The 18,425-nt window shown below is 33.9% G+C and overlaps 1 protein-coding gene across 4 annotated transcripts in view; it reads left to right on the top strand.

Annotated features, from left to right (window-relative positions):
* FBXW7 (F-box and WD repeat domain containing 7) overlaps window positions 1–18,425 on the top strand; it is a 222,861-nt gene that overhangs the window by 179,730 nt on the left and 24,706 nt on the right. For 2 of the 4 annotated variants that reach the window (XM_047091435.1, XM_047091436.1), the window contains 2 exons: window positions 14,631–14,713; window positions 17,952–18,093. In XM_047091435.1, the coding sequence (XP_046947391.1) occupies window positions 14,631–14,713; window positions 17,952–18,093 (225 nt within the window). The remainder of the gene's footprint in view (window positions 1–14,630; window positions 14,714–17,951; window positions 18,094–18,425) is intronic. The other 2 variants (XM_047091437.1, XM_047091438.1) reach the window with 1 other exon arrangement.

The raw sequence follows: 18,425 nt of genomic DNA, 5'->3' as shown, positions 1-18,425 counted from the left end.
ATAAAATGTCTGAATCACTGTTTGGTTTTCGTCTCCCATCTTGTTTCATTGTTTAGAAAATAGAGAACCATTATATGACTCAGGATTCATTTGGATGAGACTCATAATATTACAGTGGAATTTGAGGTTAGAGGCTCCCCATAAATTTTTCTCACATAATTTCCTTTTTCTGTGTTCCCTATATAGAAAAACAAGTACAGTACATTTCACAAAGTTAAAGTCTTTGAAATAAATGAATTGGTGGAGTATAAATGACATCTTGGTCTAACAAAATCTTTTTTTTAATGTTTATTTATTTTGAGAGAGAGAGAGAGAGAGAGAGAGAGAGAGAGCAAGCAGGGGAGGGGTGGAGAGAGAGGGAGACAGAATCCCAAGCAGGCCAAAACCCATGAACCATGAGATCATGACCAGAGCCTAAATCAAGAGTTGGATGCTTAACTGACTGAGCCACCCAGGCTCCCAGTAACAAAATCTGCTTATTGCAATTGCTTAATAAAAGCTAGTTAAATAAAAATGTCTGAAAAATACCATTTAATTTTAATCTGCCCTTTACATTGTGATCATGATGATTAACCTGTCTTTATTTAACATCTCTTGAAAGTTATTCTAAGTTCTTAGTATGTTGTTTTGTCTCTTGATAGAATAACTTTTAAGGAATGTCTGAAAATGAAGACAGGGGTGTGTGTGTGTGTGTGTGTGTGTGTGTGTGTGTGTGCACGCATGTCTTTATCACAAAGGCTAACAAAATATTACAACTTTAAGAATTTTCTGTAGTTCAACATCTTTTTGCTAGCTTTGACTTCATGTAATTTGGTAGATTTAAGCTATTCCTCATAGGATTTTTTTTTTCATATTGTAAAATTTGAACATGTATTGACTCAGTTAAAAAGAATTTAAGATTCAATTTCTTAAAGTGTTCTCAAATCACCATGTAGCAGTTCTCAACAGACCAGCTGTATGCACAGAGCAGATCTTAAATTGTAATGCTCATTTGTTTAGTAGTCATTGTGCCATGATTACATACCATGAGTTCACACAACTGGAAGGAAACTCATGATACCCATCCTGCAGAAAGAACATTTTAGAATTCTGTATCAAGTGCGGCAAACTTTCAAAGTTAGTTTTTAAACATTTGGAGGCCTTGAGTATTTATAGATAAATATGTTCTTAAATATTAAAGAAATTTAATAAAGAAAGTGAACTTAAAATATATCTTTTTAATTTTTTTTTAACGTTTATTTTCGAGACAGAAAGAGACAGAGCATGAACGGGGAGGGTCAGAGAGAGAGGGAGACACAGAATCCAAAACAGGCTCCAGGCTCTGAGCTGTCAGCACAGAGCCTGACGCGGGGCTTGAACTCAGGAATCTCAAGATCATGACCTGAGGCGAAGTTGGAAGCTTAACCAACTGAGCCACCCAGGCACCCCTAAAATATATCTTTTTAAAACAATGTTTAATGTTTATTCTAGGGAGAGAGAGAGAGTCAGAGAGACAGAGACGGAGAGACAGAGACAGAGACAGGGTGCAAGCAGGGGAGGGGCAGAGAGAGAGGGAGACACAGAATTCGAAGCAGGCTCCAGGCTCTGAACTGTCAGCACAGAGCCCGACGTGGGGCTCAAACCCACGAACCGTGAGGTCATGACCTAAGCTGAAGTTGTATGCTTAAATGACTGAGCCACACAGGTGCCCTATAAATAAAATATTTCTATTCTAATAGTTTTGCTAAGATGTCAAAGTGCTCCTGACTATTGACCTTACATTCACTGCAAATAAAAAAAAACTACCATAAATCATATACCTTTTCACATTTAACAGTTATTTTGAAAATATTTCCATGACAGGCAAAAATTATGTCAAACCTTACTCATGACCCATCTATTTCTAGTAATCTTTCTTTGTACTCTGCTTTTATTTACTGAAACTTTATAGTCTGTTGAAATCTCCTAAAAAGTTAGGGGATCATGTAGATATTATGCTAGTCAGATAATTCTAGATTCTTTCAAAGCAAAGAATGCAGTTTCTTAAATTATTGCTTTAAAATATAATTTGATGTTTCTGAAATGACTTTAGAATTCTCCTTTTTAAGTGTAGTGGGGGCATGATTACTGGGTTCTTCTCTCCTTACTTGACAGCTGCATCAAACAAATACTTAAAGAGCAGGCAAGGTACTCGAAAATAAGTAAAGAATTGATTAAAGATCACCATGATGCTAGAGCAAGAACCTGGTGTGATTTATGTTTCATATTGGCCTCACACCAATATGGAATTAATAAGTGTTTTTGAATAAGTGAAGTAAGTTTAAGTCCACAGACTTTGATTCATAACTAGAGTTTTAAAAGATTAAAGTTATCCCTTCTCAGTTTAAATTCTTGTGGAAAATACGTAAGATGATTGAGATGAGAAGAGATGCTATATTTTAAAAAATACAATAAGTTTGAATCTGGACTTTATGTATCTGGTAGCCAAATTTTATAATAGGACATAGTTATCAAAATTGGGAAGCCAACCAATAAAAGATTACCGAGTTGAGAATAATGTGTATTTTAGATTAAGCAGATCTTGTGTGACAACATGCTAATGAGAGTGTACCTAATAAGTAGGGTTGCACCTGAGGCTGTACTTAGCTTTAGCTGAAGGCTTTTTCCAACTTTGAGATTCTGTGGTTATGTTCTGGAATTTTTTTTTATGATCACAGATAAGCAGTCTTAAAAAGTGTACCATGGGTAAAATCCTTTTGTCTCTAATAACTAAAGGTAACCATATCATTTACCATTATAGACATTTGTTATAATAAGGCTGGAGGCATTGTCCATCTATAGAGATCTGAGCCCAACATCAGTGTCTTTCTCAAAAAAAGTAAATTATTAAATGTAAGGATAAAATCAGAACATAGAGAATAGAAGAGCAAGGTAATAGAGATATGATGCAGTAGATACTCCTTCATTCTTATAGAATTGAGTTATGAGATATAAAGACTTACAATAGTGCTTGGCACATGGTGTAGCCTAATAAAGTAGTATAATTCTCTTTTCCAAGTTTAGGAATCTTTTGGGATAGCTGCTGAGTTTGAGAGTAAGTGTGAGGGAAATGAAAGAGTAATTGCTGCACGAAAGAGTTGAAAATAGTTATATCTTCTTTAATCAGTAACTGAGAATTACTTTGTAAGCAATATTTAATTTTATATATATTTTTGAAAATATAAAAAATAATATAGGCAAAAATATATACAGAAGTTCTGTTGTATTTACTCTTATCCTGAAAATCCTGTAATGACTTCACAATTAAATCTGAACTCTTGACCATGACCTACAGGATCCTACATGATCTGGTCCTTGGTTACCTGTCTGACTTCATCGTATACCAGTCACTTCATCTTAGCTAGACTGGCCTTATTCTTGTGGATCCCAGGCTCTACTCTATCATTTTGACTTAAAAGTTGTTTCCTGGGTGATGCCATTCAAAATTAGCCACACTTCTTTACTACCCTAGCTACCTACTTCTTTCATAGCACCCTGTTTGATTTCTCTCTTAGAATTAAGCATTATATGAAATTATCTTAGTCATGTATTAGTTTGCCTATTAGATGACTTCTCCCCCACCCTGCCCTGGAATGTTACACTATAGGGGAGTAGAGAGCTCATCTGCATTGTTTGCCACCTTATACCTAGAGCCTAAAACAGTTGTTGGCACATACTGGGTTCAAAAGGTTATGCAAGTGAACTTGTTTATTGACAGGTAAGAAAAAAGAGGGAAAATCTCTTATTAAGCCTCTTAGATGACCATTGTGAATATTTTAATATATTTACATAGGCTTTTCTTTGTGTGTGTGTGTGTGTGTGCGCGCGTGCGCGCACACACACACACTTAAATATTTGCATATATATTTTACATTGGACCATACTTTATATCATGTGTTTGAATCTCACATACCTTCTACTTTACAGTAGCCCTTCCCCTAGTTCTTTACATGATGAACAGTTACACGGTGAGCTAGAATGCTCTACAATGAAGTGTTTTCCTTAAGACTTCCTTAAAAGGAGGCTTTGAGTTGGGGGCTGGAGAGGCAGGACATAGGGAGAAAGGGTTGGGAGCAGAGCAAGACATACTGTTTAATTTTCCAAGTATGTCATGCACTTTTGAATACCAGAGGTCCTTTCCCCACATATTGGTGAAAATCAATGAATCATGTACCCTACTGCCCTGAATTACATTTTTTATTGTCTTTTCATCAAGTTTTTGGGAGATTATCATGTTTAAATGAATGTTTATTTCTGAAGTCTCTTCATTCCCCCCTATATTCAAAAGTACAAGCCGTTTGTGTATATGATCTGGTAGGAGTGCCTATTGAAACAGAAGGACCCCTTATTAGTCAGTGTTTATAACTAAATAAGTCAACAGTCTTTACGCCCACACAGTAAAGTTCTCCTTGTACAGAAGGACACATATTATCCCTAAAATGGGAGAATGAGTCATGGCAGAAAGTACTTTTGAAGAAACCGTTACTAGTAAATTAAAGAATATTTTAACTGTAATATTAAATGTTTGGATTAGGAGGTGTGTTGGTAAATAGTTTACTCCTTAATGCACCTTATAAGACCAGTGAGTACTAGAAGTCTTACATATGTTAATTCTTCAAGGTAGTGATAGTGTTATTTCCACATGTCTTTAGTCCACAGATGATAATTTCCTTTTTCTTCCTTGACATCTAAAAAAACTTCTGTTTGCTACCAAACTCAGAAGCAAGACTATTTTATATGAAATTTTCTATTTGAATGATTTCTTCATTTTCTGACCTCCTACACTACCCAATTTGGCACTTGATAGATATTGTTCTCTATTAGTTTCTTGTCTTGCCAGCTGGATTTTAAGTATCTTGGCGGGGGAGAAAGGTTACTGTAATGTTTTTATTTGTCCTCAGCATTTTGTAGATATTGGGATATAAGTGATTATTTTTTAATTGATTTCTTTTAAACTAAATCTTTCAGTTTCTGTCACCTTTTCCCAGTCACCATGTCTTTGCCTCAGATTTCCCACATGTAGCAGAAGCACAGTCAGATGGATCTAGATAATCATTCCATGAACTGAATAATCAAGATTTAATCATAGTTTGCATATGCAATTGCTGTTTACAAAATATAACTTTTTGCTTCCTTCTTTAGCAATGTCTGATTTTTTGAGCCTAACTTGCTTGAGCCATCACGTATCTAATGGAAATCAATTAATAAGTAGTGAACTTGGGACCGGAGTCTAAGGTTCTAATACAGCTGTATAACCCTGAGCAAGACACTTAATTCTCTACCCTCACCTTTCTCACCTGTTAATAGCAGTTATTATTTTATAGGATATCTGTTATATGCTGGGCATCTACTAGGTCCTCACAATGACTCTGTGGGCTAGGTTAGTAAAGTTGTTAGGCGGTAATTACCATTACAAAAACTAGAACTCCTGAAAGGTCAACCCTTACGGAGGTTCCACTCTAATAACAGCAAAGCTGGTGTTTAAACTCAGGTTTCTCCAATTCCAAACCCCATGTTCATTTCGTAAATGAAGGAGAACTAGATTAGATGACTTCCAAGTTCTCTTCTAGTTCTAAACGTTATGGCTTCCTGCTATTAATGTTGTTGTTGTTGTTGGCTCAGTATGTACAACTTTTTTTACTTCTTAGCTTTTAGCCCCTTTCTCAAAACTTTTTGGTCATAACTAAATTTAAGTCATGACTAATCTGTGACTTATTTAAGACATTAATTCCAGAATTTTAAACAAACCTTGAAACAAAAGGCTATATTAATACTAAAATATAAGATTGATATAGCACACCTACAGAAAATTTTTTTTCCGAGTAGGTAAATGTATTTGAACATCACAACCAGCAGCAGTAAATATGGAACTGGATAAAGAAAGTAGAAGAGTGAATAGAGTTCTAGGTCTTCTATTGAGAGAATATTGATTTCATCCCTTCTCTATATTTGCTGTTTTATTTTTCTTGAAATCAACCTTATTTTTATAGTTTCTCATGATATTTTCCTTACTCTGCTGAAGGGTTACTATAAAGCAATTACAACAAAATTTTGAGAAGGAACTTTTGGATATGAATTCAACATACTTACTGATGGTTGATTTTGGATTTGAAGCATGAGATGTAAAGATGAATTGATTTCTAAAGAAGTCAGGATACATTCCAGAGTGACTTCCTTTGTCAATTATTGCAGGTATTGCCCATCTGTATAGAGATACTATAAGGAACGTTTTGGTGCATGTATTAAATCTGATAGCTCTACCACAATATGAATTTTAGCAGAGCAAACAAGCAAAATTCCCATCTTTATTGTTTTCTTCTGTAGCTCTGATAAATGAAACTCTTAACTTGCATCTCGTATGTATGTATGTGTGTATATATATGTACTTGCACATATGTTTATCAGATAACTAATTTGGCCCAATTAGAAGGGATGAAAAAAGCTTTTACTGCTTGAATTAATGTTGCAGTTTATTTGTGTCAAATCCTCAAGGACTGTATTTTTGTAAAGAGAGCTATAAATACCAGAAACTTCAAGAAAAAGAAAAATTTATAAAAGTACCACTCCTAAAATTATAGTTATCTTAAAAATTATTTAAAGCAGTCTGAGCTATATTTTGATTTGCATTTTGATTTACAGTAATATTTCACTATTTGTTTACTTGGATGATAGTTTCAAACTAAATCTGGCTTACCTTGTTTTATTTTACATGTTCTCAAATAACTGGTTTTGAACTAATATCAATGTGAATTCTAAGAGTCAGAAGTGTGTATATTACCCTATTCTGTGTCTTAAATTCAGTGGAGGAAGAAAAGCATTTGCTTAATTGCATACTCTCCTGTGCCTGACAAATTCTAGGTTGCTAAATAAATGCTTAATTAATGAATAAGACTGGAAAATAGCTTATTGATCTGTACTGCCACCTACTTGCATTAGGGAAAATGTAGATGCTGGGCGTACATATTATTTTAATTGACAATACCCGTGATATGACAAACTATTAACTTGCCAGTTTCAGTTGTGAACCTTTTAGTAAGAACTCACATCCCAGAAAGTTAATGACAGTGGGTTAGTGTGATTTCAAAAAGTTTGTTTTAGCTTCAGTATGCTTGGCATTCCTTTGATGTTGAAAGTTTGAGCTGTCTCTAATTTAAATTCTATGCTTGGGCAAGACAGCCAATTGTTGTGGTAGGTAGTTTTTCTAGTGTAATATCAGAGTGAAAAATGTTGTCTTGATAATAAAGAAAATCACTGACATATAAACACATTCTGTTATTATAAAATGGAAGTAAATTTTTAAATGTTAGCAAGATAATGAAAAGAACCAATAATAGTATAATATCATCAATTCTAGTACAATGGATAAGACTTTTTAGTACTGAGTATAACATATTTATGCTTTAGAAAAATGATGTCCTGGTTGCTACTATTTATTTGTATGGCCAGTTATTCAAAAACATTAATTATTGTTATCTATCATTTTTCTATTGTGTCCTAGAATAAGATGGGAGCCTTCAAGGAGTAGATAGTAGTGGAGAAAGATATATAAAAATAATGACAATAATTTTTAGGTATGATGAGTGCAATAGAAGAATTTATTTAAAATGGAAATAACTCTGAGACCCAAGGTGAGGAAAAGTATTCTATTACTCCTTCTGTACTGTATAAAGGTACATACTTCTCTGAAGATACATAATTCAGTGAAGACTTCTTGACTGTTTATATTTTTCTCACTATTTATAGGTAGAATAATTTGGTTTCTGTCAGTGACTACAACTTGCCCTTCTAAAAACTTAGTCATCCCAACTAATTGCTCAGAAAGAACCATTTCTCTTATGCTAGCTCACAAGTTAATCATTCTACTACCTTATTTCCCAGAGGCTTTGCCTCTGAGGCGGTACATCTTCATATCTTTGTACTGTTTTTTAATTTATTTATTTTCTTTCTTAAGTTGCTGCTCTCATCCATTCTCATACACGTAACTCAATGGAGTTGTGATAAGATGAGCATTGAATCTGAGTTAGCAGTCACTCCCCTTGCTGATAGATTTCCAGTAAGGCTTACAGGTTGTCAATCAGCACAAGAAATATTTTTTTTATACAACGGGAAATTTATTGCTTAGCTGGAATTACATGAAAGTGTATTGTATTGTAGTGGAAATATGTTTAATACATTGAGTATTGATTCTAAAAATTTGGATGACAAACACAAGTATTGTCTCAACAGTAATGGTTGACTAGTCTTTTTTTCAGTGAACTTACTAGTTAACATTCTAGCATAAAGCGTAAAATACTTTTTTTCCTAAACTTATTTAACATAGATTGTGGACTGATCTCAGTTTGAAATGTTTCTGTCTACCTCAAGGGTCAGAAAAGATAGATAGATACACACATAAAGGCTTTTTTCATTCATACTACTGAAAAACTTAAGTCTCTGAAGAAAGTTTTACATATCTGTATTTTAGGGGCACCTGGATGGTTTAGTTGGTTGAGTATCCAACTCTTGATTTCAGCTCAGATCATGATCCCAGGGTTGTGGGATTGACCCCTTCAGCAGGCTCTGCACTGAGCATAAAGCCTGCTTGGGATTCTCTCCCATCTCTTTCTCTCTGCCCTTCTCCCCTGACCACATGCACACGCTCTCTCCCTCCCTCTCTCTCTCTGTCTCTCTGTCTCTCTCTCTCTCTCTCTCTCAAAACAAAAATTAAAAGTAAACAAATAAGCAAGTAATAAAAATATCTGTATTTTAGTCAGTACTCTCAGAAATAGGAATGGAGAATGTTTGGGGTTTTTTTGCTTTTTTAAAAAATTTTATTTTTTATTTTTTTAAATTTACATCCAAATTAGTTAGCATATAGTGCAACAATGATTTCAGGAGTGGATTCCTTAGTGCCCCTTACCCATTTAGTCCATCTCCCCCTCCCACAATCCCTCCAGTAACCCTCAGTTTGTTCTCCATATTTATGAGTCTCTTCTGGTTTGTCCCCCTCCCTGTTTTTATATTATTTTTGTTTCTCTTCCCTTATGTTCATCTGTTTTGTCTCTTAAAGTCCTCATATGAGTGAAGTCATATATTTGTCTTTCTCTAATTTCACTTAGCATAATACCCTCCAGTTCCATCCACGCAGTTGCAAACGGCAAGATTTCATTCTTTTGGATTGCCGAGTAATACTCCATTGTATATATATACCACGTCTTCTTTATCCATTCATCCGTCAATGGACATTTGTGCTCTTTCCATACTTTGGCTATTGTTGATAGTGCTGCTATAAACATGGGGGTGCATATGTCCCTTCAAAACAGCACACCTGTATCCCTTGGATAAATGCCTAGTAGTACAATTGCTGGGTGAATGGAGAATGGTTTTATTTGCTTTTGTTCATATATATATATATATATATATCATGATGAAATTAATAGATCACAACTTTCATTAATAGAACTTTAGAGAATATTGAAAATTATTTTATTTTATTTATTTGAAATCTGGTAAGAGGTTTAGTTGGCTAGTTTTGCTTGCCAAATTCTTTCTTCATGGTCCAAATTAACATTGTAACAAGATAGTAGGGAGAATTGTTGAAATAATTAGGAAAATAAAATCTTCATGAGTACTTAACTTATGTAATGTTTATTACATTCTCACTTAAAGGATAAATTAATAAAAATAATTATCAAATGGGACCCATGGAATGTGGGGAGTGTGGGGTGGTAGAAAGTCTTTTCAGTGTATACTTTTGATTATCATTTTGATTTTTGAATCGTGTAAATATTTTACCTATTTAAAAATAAAACATGAATATACATACCTACATGTAAATATATGTTTGCGAAGGTCAGGTGTCCCTTTAACTTCATACCATACAAAGGAGCCATTCCTTTGAATATAGAAAATTACGTTATTTTCTTCTTTAAATATCCTAGGTTTTGAGGCAGTATCCCTGCTTTATTAAAGTTGATCTATGTCCTCAACTGAGTAGACTTAATTTGAAAAAGTTACTTCATTTAAAGACAGGACATGATTTCAATTGTAATCAAGGTGTATACTGTTACATGATTGGTGGGAAGTTCATTTGTCCTCTAATAAGCTGGTTACCACTGACAAATTTTAGAGAAAATGTCAGGTGTTCATTTTATAATTAGCTAGTTTCTTCAGATAGCCCGGAGCGGAGGCTGATGGTGGAGGGGAAATCACTTTTTTTTGGCTTTGTATTTTTTAAAATCTTGAGTGCTCTGAATCTTCTAACAAAAGGGTTTTATGGGTCTCTTCCTAACCATTGGATTTCCTGCCCCCCCCCCCCCCCCCCCCCCCGAGAGACTTCTTTTCAGAAAGAACTTTCCTTTGAAGTAAGCTGATTGTTTATTTAGAAAATTAACTTTTTGCTGGGTACTTGTACATATTGTATCTGAGGGCAAGAATTTAAGAGTCAGATTTTTTTTAAAAGATAATATAATATATAGAATAAGAATATACTTTCCAGAAGAATCCAAGATGTACATCTTCATAAAATTTTGGATTATCTTATTTCATTTATTTTTTTTAAGTAAAAGATACTACACTAACTTAATGTCTGTTATAAAGGTAAACATTTATTTTTTAAATTATGAGACTACTTTATGCAGCATTTAGAATCATTTTCCTAATGAAAGTCATTTGTTAACTATAGCAGAGAGTATTAAAATGTACTAAGTCCAAATACTATTTCTTTTTTTCTGAAGAAACATTTTAGGTACTTAAATAACTATAGGCACGCAGTTTACTTATAATAAAGAATGTTAATGGGGAGGGTAGGAGTTAATTAACTAGACCCTTAATAATGGGCCAAGGAATCTTACAATTGCCTCCCTCCCGAAGCTAGTTGTGTAGCAAGTTGCAAGATAAAATATCTAGATTTGTGAAGTAGTCATTCTGAGAAAAAGGTTGCCTTCAGGCAAACTTTGGTATTTATTATTATGTAAAATGCCTTTTTAATGGTAAGCAATGCACGTTGTCAAAGTAATTCTGGAGGTAGAAGTGCAGTACATCCTGTTTACTCAAGATTAAATGAACAAATAAGGGTAGGACTCTCAATAAGCCCAGTTTTTGCTTTCTTTGAAGAAATAGAACATTTTGGCCAAACTTTACACACTTAATACTAGTCTGATAGTCTTAAGATATTGTCATGATTACCAAGAATTGATGAAGTGTGGCAATTTTCTTGAAAACTATATTTGAAATGAAGGGAATGGAAAAACATAGGGAACATTTTCATTAAATGCCAATATAAGAAGTGTGCAGGTTAAGATAGAACTTATTATATAATTTCTGCAAATGCTCCAAGCTCCAAACTGGCTTACTTTATTGTAAATCCTCCCCACCCCCCAACAAAGAATATTTAATTTCTCCCTTCGGGATTGCTCATTTTGTATCTTCTAAGCTACTTGAAAAATGTGATCAGTCTGTGCCAGGACTGCAATAGGATAACAGTTAGTGGAAATAGCCTGCCCTGCCTCTGTTGGGAGGACTGTATGGAAAACATATTCCATTTTCAAAATGTTTCTGAAAGCACTTATTTGTGGAAAGGATGCTTGCCATTTAAAACTCTTCAGAAATGCAGGTTTTACAAAATACAAAATAATCTCCTGAAAGTTTGAAAGGGGAAGGGGGCTGTCGTGTGGGGGCGGGCTCATTTGCTGCCCACATCCTCCCTCTGTTCAGTGCGTTGTGTGCTTACGGGTTCCCTGGAGCGGATCACCATATAATTGATGTGCAGTCTGCATTGCTGAATCCTGGACTGCACCATTCTGTGTTCAAGGGAAGATGTAATCTGATCCCTCTGCTGCTGAGGGAGGAATCTGTTCAGTCAAGGCTTTGACAGGGCATAGTCTCCTCCAATAATCTTCTCGGTTCTCTCTCATTATTCCCTCGAGTTCTCCTCAGTCAAGCTGCATGTATGTATGTGTGTCCCGAGAAGCGGTTTGATACTGAGCTGCATTTGCCTTTACTGTGGAGTTTTGTTGCCGGTTCTGCTCCCTAATCTTCCCTTTCTGACGTGCCTGAGCATGTCCACATTAGAATCTGTGACATACCTACCTGAAAAAGGTTTATATTGTCAGAGACTGCCAAGCAGCCGGACACACGGGGGCACAGAATCACTGAAGGGGAAAAATACAGAAAATATGGGTTTCTACGGCACACTCAAAATGATTTTTTACAAAGTAAGTAATCTGTTTTCTTCCTGTGTTGTATGATTGTGTGTGTGTGTGCCTGCCTGAGAAGGAAAATCTGTATCATCAGAGATGGCTGCAGTATCCTCTAATTTTGGTGGGTGGCTGGATGGCTGGTATTCGGTTTTATATCGTGAATGTAAGCAAATAATGCAAAGACAACGTAAGCTGTAAACAGCTTTAAATTTAAAATAAAATGTGTATTTTAATCCGGGAATTTTCCACTAAAATATATTTGGACTTTAGAAATGTGGCTCCGTTAAATGCTGACCTGGAAATACTCTACCCTTAGTTGGCTTTTAGTGAGTCTTTTGCCTTTAATTTTTCTGTATATTATACATATTTCTTTTCTTTTTCTTTAGTTGACTCTTTTAAAGTCTAGAATCACTAGAATATTTAGGACTTCTATTTTAAAAGATCGTATTTACTTTCTGTACCCCTTAAAAAATTGCAGAATTAACGTTTGGTTCTAAAGTCAGGATTTTCAGTAAACAGTATAATATTTAAAAGACTTCTATAGTCCTATAGAAAGTCCTTTATTTTGTAAAATATTCTGAAAATAAAAATCCTTTCCAAATGGTTCCCTTGATATGTATTTGGGGCATTTTTATCCATTGAAGGATTTCTAAGATGGAAATAAAGTTTGCTTTTGGTGGCAAATGGCATTTGCACCAATGTGTATTTGCAAGATACCCAGGGAAGTTCTGAAAGCCAGTATTACAACTTAATTAGAATGAATATCAAAGTTTCTCATATTAATTTTGAAAATAAGAATCTGTGCAAGTTATTAAAAAAGCTAGATTTTTAAGGTAATCTGTACCGACTGACCTTCCTGAGAGCTACATTTGCGTGTATGTGTACGTGTGTGTCTATGATTTATATATATGCAAGCACGTGGCTATCTATATATTAAATCCTATATATTTATTTTTGGCTTTTATTAAAATTATTTGGAGAAAGAAAATAATGGTTTTTGAGAGGATTCACTTTAAGACAACGTAATGAGTACAGAAACTTCTGAAGGGTTGAATTAAGACCAATTCCATTTCTTTCCAGTAGGTATTTCTTGAACTAAGGCATAAATTGTGGACAAGCTTGCTATACTCTCACTCTAGCTCCTGATGTCATAAGATCATCACTGTATTTTGGAAGACTTTTTCATGATGATAAAAATGTCTTTATTATCCATAGTGTGGTTCAAAATTTGTTAGAGTCTTGATGGTTCTCTTTAGTATTTATAATGCAGCATGCTGTTTTATGATGTTCCCATGTGAGGCAGTAGGTAAGAAACTAAGTCTGCTGCAAAGCAAGGGTTTTTACCTTATTCTAAAAATGAGGATAGCTCTCTATCACTCTGGGGTTACCTCCCCCACATAATTTTCCATAGTACAGTAATTAATTAGCAGACACAAATCAAAATAGAAAAAGTTGCATCTTATTAGATCTTATTTTCTAGTTTTATGACATATCTATAGTCAGATGACCTCAGTTAACAGATGGTGAAATATAAAAAAAATAAATATTTCAATATTGATGTTGACGTACAATTCTGAATGTATTTACGGTATTATACATATATAGCATAAAGAAATACCTTAAAAGTATAGATGTTGGATATACCTTACAAAGATGTACAATTCGTTCTTTTTAAATGTTTTTGTTGATGTTGCTGAAATTTTCAAGTTAGAATATTTTGTCCTGAGTGAGCATCTGTCAGTGAAGTTATATTCTGTGTAAATATCAATTGATGGCTTTTTTCCACCTTTATTATACCATCCCCAGGCCTCTCTCCTGTTACAGATTTACTTTTTTACTCTCCTCATTGCCCATATTCATTGCTTTATGCCTTATTATAATTACTTTTCAAGATCATCTTATTTACATTGTTCTCTTCACGCTTTCATAATAAATATGTGTTTTAAATTCAGTTACTGTTACTTCCATTTGGGTTTTGAAATTTTGGGTTTTTTTGTATATTTTATCTTGAAATACGTTTTTAAAGGAAAGTGATGATCACTAAGAGAGATACGTTAAATATGGTTCTTCAATGTGTGTATTAACATGACATTTCCCCCTGTGTTCTTAAACTGGGAAACGTGAAAGATATATGACTCTCAAGGAATATGTATGATGAATATCAGTTTTTAAATCACCATATGCTATTCTTCTGGACAAAATATTGGGGGGGTGGGTAATCACCTTTCTCATCTTCAAAGAGTAAAACAAAGTAGAACTAGTAGAAGAAATCATAGAACATTTATTTTCTACATACATTAACTATGCCTAATTAATGAAAATTTAGGCTTATAAAAATTTAAGAAATTTTTTTCACTAGTACCAATGCTAATGTTAAGACAGTTGGACAGGTGATTTTTTTTTTAAACCTATCTTATTTGCTTTACCTTATAGATGAAAAGAAAATTGGACCATGGTTCTGAGGTCCGCTCTTTTTCTTTGGGAAAGAAACCATGCAAAGTCTCAGAATATACAAGGTAATATTAACCATAATTGATTCTCTCATGATTCTTATGTTTCTTTAAAGAGTTGATGATTCCAAAAGCATTTCTTCCAGTTTATTCTCGTAGAATTATAATGTTACTGGTACTGTTGACTCTGTAACACATTTTGAGATCACTGAACATTGAGAAATACATAGTCCCAAATAAGAAGAATGACTACTGCTGTAGCTTATATTTTCTTACTAATCCTTTGAAATAAGACACAAGCACAAGTTCTCTTATAAGCAGAATTCTTAAATCGCAGTTTTTAAGGAATTCTAAAAAGTAAGTTCTAAAATATGAATATGAGCAAATATATCTTGTTACTATAGCAACAGCTGCTCTAGGGTAGATATTTATATATGCAAAATTGAAGATACATTTATTAGCAGTGAAATAAAACTCACAGTTACTAACTAAATCTTCCTGTGTTAGGAATCCCCTTTTATTTTCTTGGTATATCTTATGTTTTTAACACATCCATATCCACACCAGTAAATTAGGTTTCCATAACAACTAAATACAATTGTAGTCTTGTTTTGTGCACCATTCCATCATTTTTTGGATTTTGCATCAGTATAAAACTTTTCCCACTCTCACGCTAATTAGGCTAACTTAAGCACAATATCTATTACCCAGCCAATTAAAAATGGCTTTAGATGTTATTTGGAATGTGGTATTTTAAAATTTAAATGACAAAAGTATCTTCAGAGCTTTTTTGGTCTTTTCTGCATAATGGTCACTTCTTCAAATCACTGATTAAAAGTTAGCTATAGAAGCCCTAAGAACTTCATGATGGTAACATTTCTTCTTTTTTCCTTAAATATTTTGATTTAGAGTTATGTTTATTATATAAGATGCAATAAATTTAACATTGCTCAGACTTAAGGTTCCGTGATGGAGAATTGCTAGAGATTGCATCTCTCTCTCTCTCTCTCTCTCTCTTTAAAGAAAGAGTTTATATTTTTACTTCATCCAGTTGTGGAAAATACTTTTTTAAAATGCTCTTCTATGAAATTTAGAAATCATAAAATTAAATAGTTCTCTATGCAAAAAATGCGGAGATGATGCAGAGGAGAGAAATAAAACTATCTCTTAGTTATTTAAGAAATGCTTTCAGTATGATTTCCCATGTTAATTGTTCCCCTCTTAGTTACCCTTTGCCTTTTGACAATTTCACTGTGTTTGGCACTTCCACCAGAGGGTGTGGGGTGATAGACACATGAAACTCTTCACTTCATTTTTGCTTTTTCCTTCTAGTCTTGAGAAGGTATTTCTCGGATGAGAACGTTGAGTTTAATGTTAAAAATGTACTACTTTTAATGTATAGATTGCAGTGAACCATATCATTCTGGTCTTCTATTAATATGGCTGATACCAGGACAAAGGTATTAAATTGTTCAGTTGTGGTTAAGGCAGCTTGTAAACAAATGCTGAATTTTTACTACAGAACACATTTTAAGAAAATTTGTCTTTAGTTGCTCACTTTTTGTTGTGAGAAAATACCTGAAAATGTGCAAGTTCTGTTTTCAGCCTTTTAACATATAACTTACCAAAGCAAACCAAACTGCATATTGATTTCCATGTCTTTTTGGAGACTTTATCAGTATATATTTGATGCTTTTTAATTTTTTTGACAGATTTTCTAATAATAAGAATGAAACTATGATTTTCTGTCTTCCTTATTAGAAAATTTATGATCACATTCTGTTTCATTTTGGAGAGGAAGACAGAGCTTACCTCTGAAATTTGATAGCCAGCATGGGGCGCCTGGGTGGCGCAGTCGGTTAAGTGTCCGACTTCAGCTCACGTCATGATCTTGCTGTTTGTGAATTCGAGCCCCACATTGGGCTCTGTGCTGATGGCTCAGAGCCTGGAGCCTGCTTCAGATTCTGTGTCTCCCTCTCTCTGCCCCTCCCCTGCTCACGCTCTGTCTCTCTCTGTCTCTCTCTCTCAAAAATAAGTAAACATAAAAAAAAAAATTTTTGATAGATGGGAAAATAGATTTAATTGTTGTATGTTAGAGATTATCTTGGATGTATAATATTAAAAGGTTTAAAGGTGGTAGATATGAAGATTTCTCTGTAAAATCTGGTGACTAAAATACATTTTTTAACAAAATAATGAAATATGCTGGATAGAAAAGGATTGAGGGTATTGTTTCATTAGTAATTTATCAGAGCTTAGATATTCAGCTAATAGGCTGTAATTTGTATGTTCTTCAGATATAAAACACTTTATTATCATAGCTCAATAAATTGAAGATTATTTTACAAATGTAACTATGAGTCTTCCTGAACTTTTTATTCAAATGTCTCCAAAATAGAGATATTCAGTATTTACCTCGATTAAATAATTTAATTATATATTGAAATTTGGAAGAAAGTTTAATATATTAATAACTTGGTTATAACTATACTTTTCTGCTATTAGTCATTTTTAGGAGAGTTGGACAGTTTTAGAGATAGATCATTTAGTCTTAACTCTTTGATTTTACTAGTGGCAGAATGGAAGGTTTATTTTCTGTAATGTCTCAGAGTTTAAATTATTCTATGAAAGTGTTCAGATGATCTCATTTGATTCAATTTTACATATCATATAGTAAGTTCTCAATACTTAACTGTTTTGAGTAAATACATGTCTAATCAAGGCTTGTTCCTGTCAAATGTTATTTAGACTAAGCTTTATAAATAACAGTGGAAAGTTGGAGAGAGAGAGATAAATATTATAAATAATTTAGAAAGCATCTGAGTTGAAAATTAAGGAATAATGTGTGTGGTGAAATGTCTAAAATATATGAGCATACTGCTTCTACATATGAATTTTTTAAACCATTAATAAGTTTCACACCCTTTTTATAAAGGAAATTTAAACTTCTATTTAATTAAGTTACTGAAGACCAGTCATAACAGAGGTAGAACCTGTATCTTCTAAAGAAGTATTTTAACATTATTTGTATGTATCAACAAGTTGCAGTTTTGCCATAGAGATTCTGTCATGTGGTTGCAGTTAGCATTGCTGGGATAATAACAGGTGGCTATGTAGGAGGGAGGAAACCTGCTCTAAGAATAGCGGAATAGATTTTGTGTATCCTTGCTCTCTGGCAATAAGCAAATAAAAATAATAATTCTGTTGATGTTTGACATATGCCACATCACATGCTTATTTAAATTAGAGCCCATTATTCTTAACAAATACCTACCTTTGTTTCCACTCTTGTGTTTTTTTGTAGTACCACTGGACTTGTACCATGTTCAGCAACACCAACAACTTTTGGAGACCTGCGAGCAGCCAATGGCCAAGGGCAACAACGACGTCGAATTACATCTGTCCAACCACCTACAGGCCTTCAGGAATGGCTGAAAATGTTTCAGGTGACATGTCTAAACACAGTATTTGAAATGCTTCACTTAATTGCTGCCAAAAATAAGGGATTATTCAGCCATGAGAAGGAACTGTTACATGCTACACCATGGATGAATCTTAAAAACATTATGTTAAGTGAAAGAAGCCAGTCACAAAAATGACATGAAATATCCAGAACAGGCAAATATATAGAGACAGAAGATAGATTAGTGATTGCTATGTGATTGGTGAGGGGATGTTGGGGCTAGCTGCTGACAGGTATGGGATTTCTTTCTGGGGTGATGGAAGTGTTCTGGAGTGGACAGAAGTGATGGTTGTACAGCAAGACAGGTGTTCTGGA

The sequence above is a fragment of the Lynx rufus genome, unplaced genomic scaffold (assembly GCF_022079265.1).
Source record: "Lynx rufus isolate CCGP_SWC_20201006 ecotype Redwood Valley unplaced genomic scaffold, mLynRuf1.p SCAF_3, whole genome shotgun sequence".
NCBI classification, from domain to species: domain Eukaryota; kingdom Metazoa; phylum Chordata; class Mammalia; order Carnivora; family Felidae; genus Lynx; species Lynx rufus.
Note: the sequence above shows the minus strand (reverse complement) of the source record. Positions and strands in the feature narration are given on the sequence as shown.